General features: G+C 40.4%; 1 protein-coding gene across 1 annotated transcript in view; it reads right to left on the bottom strand.

Annotated features, from left to right (window-relative positions):
• Positions 1–13,905, bottom strand: part of FAT3 (FAT atypical cadherin 3) — a 186,078-nt gene that overhangs the window by 53,074 nt on the left and 119,099 nt on the right. Inside the window, exons 15-19 of the mRNA XM_034779231.1 lie at positions 12,396–12,610; positions 10,564–10,701; positions 8,332–8,475; positions 6,868–7,065; positions 3,164–3,962 (exon numbers count right to left, since the gene is read on the bottom strand). Of these exons, the coding sequence (XP_034635122.1) occupies positions 3,164–3,962; positions 6,868–7,065; positions 8,332–8,475; positions 10,564–10,701; positions 12,396–12,610 (1,494 nt within the window). The remainder of the gene's footprint in view (positions 1–3,163; positions 3,963–6,867; positions 7,066–8,331; positions 8,476–10,563; positions 10,702–12,395; positions 12,611–13,905) is intronic.

Below are 13,905 nucleotides of genomic sequence, written 5' to 3' on the forward strand. Positions count from 1 at the left end.
GGAGGAATTTGAATGAGCAGAGAGTGGGAGTTTGGCACATTGGTGTTGGCACTTGAGTTAAATGGTGTAGGACTGGATGCATTGGATCCATTCATGAGAGGTACTGAGGACCTCTTCGCGGGTGCTGTGTGCTCTCAGCTCTTACAATGGGACCTGAGGGGTCACAGCACCTCTAAAAATTGGGCCCTTTTATTTATTTATTGGTGGCAGAGGATCACAGCGCATTATATTTAGTTATTTCTGCCTTCCTTCAGAATGTACCAGGTATAGCTCCACAAGACCTAAAGCCTAGATTCCTTCTTTCCTCCCATGAATTTAGATTTTGGTACGAGACAGAAAAATCTATTCCTGTCACACTGTAGAAGAAGCCATATGCACTCTAATATAGAGGTGTGAGCTTTCACTTCCACACAACACTTTTGGGGACAGTGTTCACAAGGCTCCTGAATGATTAAGTCAGAACCATATTCGATCCTCTTCCCTAACAAAAAGCAACAGAGAGTCCTCTGGCACCTTTAAGACTAACAGAAACCCATGGTTTCAAAAACTGCCCAGTGTAGTGCAAATTATGCTCCTCATAAAAGTTCCTTAACAGGGGCTAGAAATGGGACTGTGAACAAGACTTTATGGACAAATTGGTTCCAACAAAACTAATCTACCCCCCCCCCCCCGCCCATGAACCTTTGTCCTAAAACTAAACCCAAACCAAATCTTTTAAGTTTTTTTAAAAGGATAATATAACACAAAACTATCATTTTTGCCTCTGAAACACCAAAATATCAAGAGAATGAGTCTTTATTCCAGTACTTTTCACATGACTGGAAGCACAAATGCCAGAAATCTCAGGAGTTAGCCTGTTATTGCAAGATTTTTTTAGTTATTGACTCTAAAGGTTCAGACTGAGGCATCTAAACTTTGGACTTTATCCCACCTGAAGTGAGCTGCTGAATCTTTAGAGGTTCACAAGTTACCTGCTTTAACAGTCTCTTGGCATTCTGGTGCTAGATAGCTCAGTTTGCTCATAAAGGTAATCTAGGTTATGCACAGCTGGCATGCATAATTTGTGCACATCTTTGACATCTGGCAGTGGGAACTATGTTCCAAGTCTGATACATATTTCAAGAATGTGTGAATTAGCTCAAACTCAGGCTTCCTGGGTTATAACTGAATCTGATCAGTGAAAACATATGCAGTATTTTAATGGGTTTGTCATGCTTCAATCTATCAATATTTATTTGGCTACATCATTAAACTACTCTAGAAACAAATATAGTAGAACACTGATTCTGCTGAATGTGTCTTGCCAAAGCTATCACGTTAAAAGAACCATGAGGAAATCCATCCTAGTATTTTGTATACTATTTTTCCACTTGCTATATTTATATGCATATAAATATGCAGATACACACTCATTATGTTTTATCATACGGAATACACACACACACACATTTCTGAGGAAAGACGGATTAAAAAAACTATCTATGGTTTGCTTTAACAAAAACTAAAGAGATTGAGGCAGGTTAATTTTCTACAAGTATCCGAAGGGAACACATGCCACGGACCAAGGTTAACTGCTCTGGATGGTAAACAAGGAGTATAATTAGCAACAACGGAATGAAAATAAGAATGGGAAAATGTAAACTGAATATCAGGAGAAAATTCCTGTCAGTGAGATCTATCAGTCTCCCAAGATAGGTATGGATTCCCCATTGACTGGTACATGTAAAACTAGACTGGACAAAGATACAGTTTCAAAACAGTACAGGATATACTGTAGGTAATAGTCCTGCACTGGCTTGGGGGCTTGGCTAGATGATATGATAGCACTGTGCAGTCCATTCTATGAAAGTCTCTATTGCACAGCTTTTGTATAGCCAATAATAGCAGGGACTACTATAACATACGTCTAAACCTGTTTGAAACACTTAACACTATCATTTAACAATTAGCCCTTAAATGTGCATAAAAGATCTCAACTCCAATCTTCTGATCTTCTCACATGCGCTCAACTATCAGGGCCCTATTATCTCCCCTCTGCAGGACTCAAGTGACTGCAGCTGAAGTTCCACGCATTGAGGCCTGACCCAATCCCCTCTGAAATCCCTGGTAAGACACTCATTGACTTCGACGGGAGCAAGAGCAAACCCTTAAGGAGGCTAGGTTGTCAGACTGAAGATCTGCCACACAAATCTGAGAGCAAAATGTGGTGCACAGTCTTTATGGGCCAAATGCAATATACACAAATGTCGCAGCCTCAATGACTTCACAGGACTTTTGTCCATTGACACCAGCAGAAAACAAGGTCCCATCTCTCTGTGCGTGTTTACGAGAAGGGAGGTTTAAATGTATTGATTTTACAGCAGCTTCTTATTTCACTCTTGAGCAAAGTGGAAAGAAGAACAGAAAACTGCACAAACAGAAGGAACAGATCTATTATTATAACTGCTTGAGGTTTTTTACCTAGTACACAGAAGCAGAAGGAAGACGGGCAACCTAGTGAATATGTTATCCATTCCTGTATGAAATCCCTTCAAAACTGTGGAACAATTTCATGAACCAGTGCCACAGTGGTTAAAACAAAAACCAACCACACACAAAAATGCACATACCTGGAAGCCCGAGTGTAGCTCAAAAGGTCAGAAGCACTACTTGCTCCCAATTACTTAACGAAATACTTTATTGGTTTCCATTTCCCCCCTCCCCCACAAAATATGAATGAAAAAGGCCTTTCCATCTTTATCACTTAGGTTAAAGGTCATCCTCACTTTCAAAATGCTGGGTGCAGTCTCTAAATACTGACTGGGCAGTTTCTGACATGACCACACTTTATGTACATTTCAGTACTGTTACGGATTGGGTGGAAAACCACAGCAGAAGGTTTGTTGATGGCTCTGATTACCATGCCTCCAGCAAAGTGGCCTTTGGTCACAGAAGGTGAAAGTTCACCATCTTCCATTTACATCAATAAACATGAACAATTCTTAACCAGCCTCAGAAATCAATTCCCACCATACATTTGCCACATGCTCTTTAACTAAATGAATTGAACTGCCCCTTCCAATCTGCATCAGAGAAATAAAAACCATCCTAACCCATAATGTGGAAAGATTGAAGGTGAAGAGAGAGTAGCAAAGATTGAAGGTGAAGAGGGAGTAGCACTCACCATTACATGTGCAGCGTACATTTCTGTAGAAACGGGGACACACAAAACTAATTCGTGCTGTGCTATAGGTCATCAGGGAATGGGAATCAATAGACAGGCTTTGTTCACAGTGCTGCTCCTGACAATCCAGTCCAGAACAATTCTTCTCCAAGATAGCCGAGATGCGAATCACATTTTCTAAGTGTCTCCTTGCATTGGTAAGCTTCTGAATCAAATAAGCAGGCTTATAGAATCCACTGGTGTGCATCTGAACTGCAAACAGCATGTCAAGCTGATTGGTGCCTGCCACAGGCTGAATGCTGATAATGTGCAGGCTATCTTGTTTCTGTGAGAGCACAGCATTTCGCAAGGTGCGCCTGAACCCATGCATGTGGAGCCCCACAAAATCTTCAGGGGAAACGTTCTCAAATCGGATGGTGACCGTGTTCTGCAGCATTTCTTGCATCAGCTGTTCCACGTGGACGACAACATCGATCGGCACTTGGAACCGGCCATCGCTGACTGACACGTTCAGTGTGTACTTGCCATTATCTAGCCCTCCTAGGGCAATGATCTTGCCATCGTGGCTGTTAACCTTGAACAGACTTTTCTGCTCTGACTTCAGGGTATAAGTGAGAACATCATACACATCTTGATCTGTGGCATGAATCTTTCCAATGACACCCCCTGGAAAGTCATCTTCCATGGTGACTATAAAAATCTCCAGTGGAATGGCTGTTGGTTTGTGAATGCTTTCTTCAATAACTCGCACTTGAATGTAAGTGTGGGACACCTGTTGAGGCTTCCCAGAATCTTTAGCCTAATTTAATTTGGAAAGAACAAGCACACGAATAAATCACAGTCAATAATAACAACTCCTCACTCTTCCTCCTCCTTCTCCCTACTACTACACCTCTACCTCGATATAACGCTGTCCTCGGGAGCCAAAAAATCTTACCGTGTTATAGGTGAAACCACGTTATATCAAACTTGCTTTGATCCACCAGAGTGCGCAGCCCTGCAACCCGGAGCACTGTTTTACCACGTTATATCCGAATTCGTGTTATATCGGGTTGCGTTATATCGGGGTAGAGGTGTATATTTATATAGTCTGTTATCCTGACACTCTTTCAAAACACTTTACTAACTATATACATAAACACCTTGCCCCCACATTGCAATGCTGCCACCTCTGATGTGGAATATAAAAACACCTTAGGGAAATTAAGAAAACTATATCACAGGATACGTCTACACTACCCGCTGGATTGGCGGGTAGTGATTGACCTATCGGGGAATTGATTTATTGCGTCTAGTGTAGATGCGATAAATCAATCCCTGATTGCTCTGCCGTCAACTCCTGTACTCCACCGTGGCGAGAGGCGGAAGCAGAGTCGACAGGGGAGTGGCGGCAGTCGACCCTGCGCCCTGAGGACGTGAGGTAAGTCGACCTAAGATACGTCGACTTCAGCTACGCTATTCTCGTAGCTGAAGTTGCGTATCTTAGGTCGATCTCCCCCTCCCCCAGTGTAGACCAGGCCTAAGTGAACTGCAGGGGGAAACATATAGCCAGACTGAAATGCGACCAGAATACCACAGATAGAACTTGTACTCCATTGTATTACATGGGATCTTCAATTACCACAAATGGTCAGGTTTTTTATTTTAGTCCCACTCCCATTTGAATGATGGCCCCTCCTGTGCATCTGAGGGAGCTTTGGTTCAGTACTGACTCAAAGAAGAGAGTGCCACCTACTTAATCATCAAGACTGCTTTCTGCAGCAGCTGGGCATGCTTCAGAAGTTTCTGATCCACCTTGACCCTGCTTAGCTTATGAGGATCTTAGAAAGTTAGGGTTGTTTTTTTTAATACTGCTTTCTGTATTGCTTTACCTAAATCACTCAAGGAACATGCTTGAAATAAAGAAAATTTATCACCCTCCAAAGATGAAATAAGATGCATGCTCTATTACTAACAATAAAATATGAGAGTAGAACTGAGCTTGGACAGCTGACTCTGTGACCCAGAGCACATATGATAGCATCATTTGCACTTTTTATAGAGAGCAACAGAGCAGGTCTGACAAAAAACTCAAGGCCCTCCTGACAGAAGGCTGTGCAAACTTGGATCAATGTTCTTTTTGTGCAGTAATAAAAATGCTCTATTCAGCTCACTATTAAGATTTACTACTCATTCTGAAGGAGAACAGAACAAATGAACACAGACCTGCCACTTGATCCCAAGATCTTTATTGGAGAATTGAATGTGGTTATAAAAATCAACAAGGAAAAAGAAAAAAATATAGAATGCTAATAATGCTATACCTTCAGTAGGAGCAGTGGGTGCTAAGCACCTCTGAAAATCACTCCTTCTCATCGTGAATAGGGCTGGAAAGCTAAAAAGGTAATTTTGTTGACCCTCCTCCGAATTTAATTGTAATAAAAAAAACAAAGGAGGACTGGTGGTAGAGTGGAAAGAGAGGCTCTTCTTTAAGCTGCCCTGAACTGTCAGATATGCTGGTGGGGTCCAAACACTCCAAACAACATTAAAAATGTTTTAATTGTAGAAGCCCTTAAATACGAAAGGAATGTGAAGGGTCTATTAAGCCTCCAAAAGTCAAGCACAATATTTTTCTGTACGTTCTGATACATTTTAGACTATTCATAGATTCATAGATTATAGGACTGGAAGGGACCTCGAGAGGTCATCGAGTCCAGTCCCCTGCCCGCATGGCAGGACCAAATACTGTCTAGACCATCCCTGATAGACATTTATCTAACCTCCTCTTAAATATCTCCAGAGATGGAGATTCCACAACCTCCCTAGGCAATTTGTTCCAGTGTTTAACTATGATGTCTATCTTTTACTACAGTTATATCACAGTCATAGGTACATCACTAAAATTGCAACCACATTTCCATTACATACACTATTTATAGCCACACCAGAACTTTGCTCAGGAAAATTAGTTTGGCCTGAAAATTGGCAGTTTTATAATAAAGGCTAAGGAAAGTTTTTTTTTTTTTCCTGTAAGACTTGAGAATAAAATTGGTTTCAGTGCTTATGAGTTTTAGGCTTGCTGCAGAATGATACCCAACTGTTTTCCCCCTGCAAATCATGAAGAGAAACAGACACCGTACTTTTGAGTTAGACGTCACAAAAATTACTCTGGTTACGAAGCTCCTCAGTAGCGACTTCTATTATTAGCTCTTTTTTCACCTCCCTTATAAACTAAACAAACTTGGAAAATTTTCATGAATTCTTTGTTTGTTTCGGAAAATGTATCACTACATTTACGGACTTAGGAACTGATGTGATTTCCTTCCCTATAACAATATTTTGTTGTTGCTCTTTTTGTTGTGGGTTTATATTTGCAGAAGGTATTTTTTCCTTGTTATTCTATTCCCCTACTTTCCTTCCTGAGCTTTATAAAAAAATTAATGAAACTCTTAAATCATATGCTTCCTACTCACAAATCCCATTCCATACAAATAAAATTGGTAAGGTGGCTGGTTACCTATTTATATTTATATGAAATTGGGTTTGTGAGCAGTGAAGGAAATGCACTGTTTTGTGCACTGTATATTGCAATGCATTATGCTGACTAACTGAATAAAATCAATTAAAAACAAAACAAACAGGCAACATAAAAATAGTGGCAAAAATGACATGACAACTAAGAGAGTTTTCTTGGTTTGTGCTGATGTGCAATAATAAGGCCATACCTGCACACAGAGCATGTATTCAGTTGTTACCATGTGCTTGAAGATAACTGCAGATCTCAAAACTCCATGTGGGTCCAACATAAATTCCTCCTCTTCATTGCCAGTCAGAATGGTGAAGGTAAATGGGGGGCCATTGTGAAAAGAATCGTTGTCTGTCACTACCAGCTGCAAAATGCTTGTGCCCACAGGTTTATTCTCCTTTATGCATATACACAGCGTATAAAGAGAAATTACAATGATGTATCTCACCATATTGTTAAAATAACATTCAGAATACACAAGAACATGTTTTTTTCCACAGCAGTTCCCCATAGTTTTTACATTCCTCCCCATTGTGCTCCAGTTACACACATGCAACACGATTCACTTGGCGGGAAGCACAGAGATGACTGATAGTAGAATTTGACACAGCATCTCTAGTGAGGTGTCCAGGTTTGGGGCTTTTTTTTTTTTTTTTTAAACTACCACTGTATCTATTATACATGACCATTCGTACACTGAATAAAGTGAAGAAAACTATAAAATCTTGTCTGCTCATCACCCAGCTTAGGGTTGGGTAGCCATTGTTATATTTGGCAGGACCAACATGCATTTACCAGGGTGATGCTGTGCTTGCCAGTCAGAACATTTAACTGTCCCCAGTACTATGAAGGTAATCATATCACAATGCTGCTTCATAACATTTTTCATGACTGCATCCCAGTGTGATCATGCAGCATTGTGATGCAATGTTCATGGTTTTCCCACAGGACACACTGAAACAGATAACATGGGGTTGCCAGAGATTTAGATCCTCTCCCAACTCCTCCCCCAAAAACCTACCCCAAAGAGAGCTCTGACCCTGTAAAGGGAGAAGTGCTAGAGACTCCATGAAGTCCACTAGGGACTTTGCAATTGCTCTTGATTTTATGGGGAAGGCACTGAGATACCACAGTGATTAGGGGCAGTATAAAACGCTAACATAGACAGATAGATCCATCTTCAAAGTACCAGACATGGAAGACACTAATCAAGAGTGCAGAAACTCTGTTCAGAGGAGTCTGGGAAATGGAAATTCCAGAATTTCTTTCATTTTCTTCTCTCCTCCTCTCCAAAGCCTCATGCACTTCCGATCAAGGAGGGCTTGAACCCTTTGTTTACAATTTGAGCTTATTCTTTGTCTAGCTGTGGGACAGGCAGGAAAGACAAGAGAGTCCGAGATGGGAGCTGGAACGGCTTCAATTGAAGAAGAATAAAAAACATTTCTTAGACAAAGGGAAAGTTTCTGGAGCAGCTGGGAGAAATGGTAAAATCTGTGGCAGATTCTGAGGAATCTCAGTAAACAGAGTCCTGTCAAAGAGTTAAGAAAAACATGCTTATCCTTTGCTTGAAAGGAGACAATTTGATATACCTTGGGCTGATCAAAAGTAACTTAATGGCATGTTTAAAGGTCAGATCAGTTTTTGATGTGCAGGATAAACTTACTTGAATTACAGCTGTATAGTTGGCTGGTGTAAATACAGGGCTATTATCGTTCACATCAGAAATGTCTATGTTGACCGTTACAGATGATGACAAAGGAGGGATGCCGCTGTCTCTTGCCTGAATAACTAGTGAATATCCAGACACCTGCGAAAAGGTGAAAACATTAAATCAATGCAAAAGGGGTCCTAAATTTCAGCAATCATTCCTTCCATCCTGTGTGCCACGTACCACATTCTGTGGAAAGCTGTCTGGCCTCATTACTTGTCTTGCCCTTTGTATAACATTTCCCTGTTAGTGCTTCACTGTGTCCCAAGCTCTGTTTTATAAGGCTATCAATAATCTGAATGGCTTCACCATATTAAAATAACTGTACCAGACGATGCATACTGTAGATAATGGTACGCTTCGAAAACAAACTGCTCAGTGCCTTGCATATAATATGCAAAATCAGCCATTACAACTTTAACTTACAAGCATGCACAGAGAATACTTTGAGTTTCCCAGGTGCCAATTGCAACGTTTTGGTCAGATTCCAATCAAACCAGGATTTTAGGAATAGGTTCCAAGACTCTTTTGTACATGATTTCTGAGAACATGTCTCATTATCTATCTAACATGAAACATTTCTAATATGGCATTTGCGAAGTACCAAGGTAAAGTTCATAGAGAGGTGGCCTAAATGATTTGAAAAACACTTTCAATGGCTAGTAACACCAGTGCCTCTGTAACCCCTGGCTTGGATAGGTAGCTTGCAGCTGGATATCATCTACCTGCCACTAAAGAGACAGCTTTTTCTGGGTACTTATTAGAAACAGCCACACAAAACATGTCATTAGGGGAGCAGTTGCCTTTATGCTTTTGGGACATGTCTTTACCTCAGACTATAGCACAAACCACAGAGTGCCTGCAGCATTATGTTTAAAACATCACAACAGCACCTGGGGAATGGCTTTTCTTATTTCCCTCTCTCCTATGACAGGCTTTGGCTGATTCAGAGTTGGTTGTTGTCTTGGAATTTCTTCCAATAATATTTTTTTCTGGTTTTGTCCTTCTGTGCCCTCTATCACTCACCTTGGATTTAAGAACTTAACCTGTCTGTATGTTTGCCCCTTTAAAATGAGTATTGTTTCTCCTTCTGAAAGTTTAGCCTATACATTTTTTTTGTACAAGAATGAGGAAGCCCTACATTGATGTCCTAGAGTATATGCTATATTCTATGTATTTCAGAGTTGGGCTTGTTGTATTGTCTCTAAAGAACATCAGAGACAATGGGCCAAATTCACTACTGATGTAAGCAGGTGCAACTCTGCTCACATCATGTAATTGCCCCTGTTTATACCAGTGGTGAATTTAGCCCTACATACATGTTTACATAAAGCACATGTGTGTGTCCTTTGCAGCTATACTAAACACAAACATTAAATTAAAGCAAATTATGAAATTAAGGCTGTACTGTTAAAAATATATAGCACCTATCTAGCCTGTAGACCACAGCGTAGCAAAGAACAAACACATGCACTGACCTCATGACTTCTGTGTCCTTAGCACCGCTAGTGTTACCTGCATAGTTTGGGCAAACAGACAGGGATTTCCCTACGTGTTGCAAGATTGCTGAAGTCATGTAACTTTCTCCTATGCTCACACTAACACTAGGCAAACCATCTTTGTTTGCCAAATGCTGTTATTTGAGAGCTGGGTGAAATGGTGATAAGTTGTCTTGGGTGAACGTTGTACTGGGGTAAACAAAGCAATGGGATCTCTCAAATATAGCACCCTATCACTACCTCTATAGCTTGGCCACTTCACAACATAACCTTGCTAATGATATGTTACACACATTGCCAATTCAAAGTTGAGGTCTTGGCTCTGTGCCCGGTGTTATTGTCCAGAATGTGTTACAATCACCGTTGTGCATGTGTATGATAGAAACAGGGTGGCAGCTCATTAACACTACAGCTTTCTGCACTGTCACAGGTTTGTTTTCTTTCATCTGATTTTATGCCAGTAGAGAGGGGAGCATTTCAAGCTCAGTTTACTTGTAGAAAGGACTGGGGTGAAAGGAGTGAATTGGGCAATATTAGAAATAGATGATGGAATATTTTTTAGTACCAATTGCAGACTATATGAATGACAAGCCTGCAGTCATGCAGAAAGCCAGCAGCACAGATGAAGTCAATATACATATGCAATTTCTAGTAAGTTTAGAAGAAAGCCCAACACATGTTATCTTACCCTTTCTCTGTCCAATCTCTTTTTAACCTTTATAAGTCCCAAAACAGGATCAACTGAAAATTCATTGTCCCGATCACCATTCACTATGGAAAAATGAATCTGGCCATTGGTAGGACTATCCTGGTCTTCTGCTATCAACTTTTTGAGAGAAGAATAAAATTAACTATACAGATTAAGAAATATTTCTATGGTACAATAAGAAATCAAAACGCCAAAGGAATAACTTTACATTCCATCAGGTTAGTAGATATACCTTACTGGACAATGCATGTTTGTCTAAAAGTTCTCTCATCATGAATTTGGAATGGGAAGATTATTTGCAAGGGGCAAGCCTGTGTGTGTGTGTTATACAAGTCATATGAAACAAGTACCAATGAGCCCTTCATATCGCTGCATATGATCATACATTTTGTTTAGGCCACATAGAATCATAGGGTTAGAAGGGACTGCAAGGATCATTTTGTCTAACTCCCTGCTAACATAGAAGAATAGAAAACCATAGACTCATAGAACTGGAAGGGACCTCGAGAGGTCATCTAGTCCAGCCCCTGCACTCAAGGCAGGACTAAGTATTATCTAGACCATCCCTGACAGGTGTTTGTCCAACCTGCTCTTAAAAATTCCCAATGATGGAGATTCCACAACCTCCCTAGGCAATTTATTCCAGTGCTTGTGATCCACTATGACCCCCAGATCCCTTTCCGCAGTACTCCTTCCTAGGCAGTCATTTCCCATTTTGTATGTGTGCAACTGTTTGTTCCTTCCTAAGTGGAGTACTTTGCATTTGTCCTTATTGAATTTCATCCTATTTACTTCAGACCATTTCTCCAGTTTGTCCAAATCATTTTGAATTTTAATCCTATCCTCCAAAGCACTTGCAACCCTTCCCAGCTTGGTGTCTTTATAAGTGTAATCAGTAATTTGTGAACTTTATAATTGTAAACTTATAAACTGCAAACTTTATAAGCGTACGCTCTATGCCATTATCCAAATCATTGCTGAAGATATTGAACAGAACCGGACCCAGAACCGATCCCTGCGGGACTCCACTCATTATGCCCTTCCAGAATGACTGTGAACCACTGAAAACTACATGCAGGATTTGTTATGTCTAAACCATCCAAGACAGATGGCTATCCACATTTTAGAGAGAAGTTATTTTAGAAAATTTGTTGACGCTCTAGAATGGGATTTTCAAAGGCATTAGGTGACTTTTACTGGCAGCTGGATGTCTAACTCCCTTAGGAGCCTTTGAAAATCTCAGCCTTAAAATCTTTTAATGCTACACATTTACACAGCCTTTCCCTACGAAAGCCAGATGTCTCAGATACAGTAGTTGTTGTTGTGATTTTGAGGTATGCTATGTTGCATGCCAGCAGGGCTAGATTCAAACACTTTTTATTTCACTGGAAAACCATAAATTCTGCCTCTCCAAAGAGAAACATTATGTGTTTCTAGTTCTGATGAGCCACAAGACATCAGACGTCACCTCTCATGGGTCCAGGGCAAAATTATGCCTAGGCGGAGTGCAAAATTGAGAGGAAAAAAGAAAACATTTTATCTCGCGGGTTCTTTTTTTGGGGGGGAGGGGGAGGGGGTAAATGGCAGCTGCTTTGAAAGTTGATTGGCAGTTTGGAACATTAAAAGTAGTTCTAGAAGAGACAGAATACCAGACAGACGGCAGGTGAGGTGGTCAAAGGTGCAGTGGCTATTATAGTTTATCATCTGCGCGGCCACAGAATAATCGTTTATTATATGCTTATGCAAACACAGTTATTTATCGCAACACCTTGTATTGACTTTCTGTCTGAAATCATATATATTATACTCACCATAATCACGGAATCACCAACTGAAGCATCCTCACTGATGACCGCACTGTAGGCCTCTTGATTAAATTTTGGTGCATTGTCATTAACATCCGTTACATTTATGTTCACTGTAGTAACAGCACTTAGGGCTGGCGTACCTCCATCTTTTGCTTCCACTCTTAGGTAAAAATCCTTACACATTTCATAGTCCAGAGCTTCAATTACAGAAATGGATCCTTTGAAAGATGAGAAGGAATGTTAACAGATCTAAAGAAGCAAACTCTGTGAACAGTAATATTATCAGCATCGTTATAGCCAAAAAATTACCGGTATATAATAGAATACATTATTTAACACCATAGCAAAATACCACATGATGCTACTGAAACAATAAGGCCAGCAAATCCAAGGAAAACATACAATTAGACATCCACATTTCTTCTTGTATAAATTAAAGAAAGATATAATAATTTGAGCTTATATAGCACTTCTCAGGACAGGACCTTCCAGTGGTTCAGAGTGATTAATGGCACCACTAAAGGTAGCTTTTATTACACCAGTGCCATAGATGGGTAAACGGAGAAAGCACAGTTTAATGACTTGCCCGGGCTCACAGGGAGTCAGTGGCAGAACAGGATAGAATCCAGAAATCTTGATTCACAGCTCAATGTTCTGAACCCAATAAACATTCTGGACAAAATTTTCAAATCTACATGGCTAAAGACACTTAAATCTATCTTTAGGAGCCTAAATACAAGAGGTCTGATTTTTCCATAGCACTAAGTACCCACAACTCCACCTGAAGTGGGAGCTGTTGGGTGATCAACACCTTTGAAAATCAGGTTATTTTTATTTAGGTGCCTAAATATGGACTTAGGAGCCTAACTTCAGGCAACCAGGTTTAACGATGTTGACCTCGGTCTCACAACACTGCAGGGGCAGAATTTCTCTTTATCCAATGATTTGAATACATTTTCATCTTATTAACTTTATGTACAAATGCTACCCTTAGGAGCCTTTAAATACAAGTCAATAGCCAGAGATTTTTTTGCATTGCGTAAAATGCATTGAGGGAGGTGCACTGAGGGAGGTACATTGGGCACTAAGGTGAAAGGCTGAGTAGCAACCCCAGCCAGATAAGCGTTACTCCCACTTCGGCATGACTTGCTGAGAGCAGGAGTGCTGAAGAGGACCTGTGGAGAAGCCTGCACTTGCTAGTGCAGTGAACTTCCCATTGATAAATGGCATGACTGAGGGGGATTATTTTTCAAGCCCTGATCAGGCATGTTACATCAGTACATGGCTGTCTGGAATCTCAGCTCCTGCATCTAAACTGGTAATAATGAAGCTGTCACACATTAATGAATAATAAATGCTATTTTCTTCTTGTGCAATTAAACTTCACCTCTGTCTTTTATTGGTTTGTCTCCTTGGCTTCACTGTCAAATGAAAATTTAACAATATTTAAGTATTTCTTTCCATGGTGCTTATGTATAAATTCAGCTACTCCTTGCTGAAATAAACCGACGTT

This window comes from Trachemys scripta, chromosome 1 (assembly GCF_013100865.1).
Source record: "Trachemys scripta elegans isolate TJP31775 chromosome 1, CAS_Tse_1.0, whole genome shotgun sequence".
Lineage (NCBI taxonomy): Eukaryota > Metazoa > Chordata > Testudines > Emydidae > Trachemys > Trachemys scripta.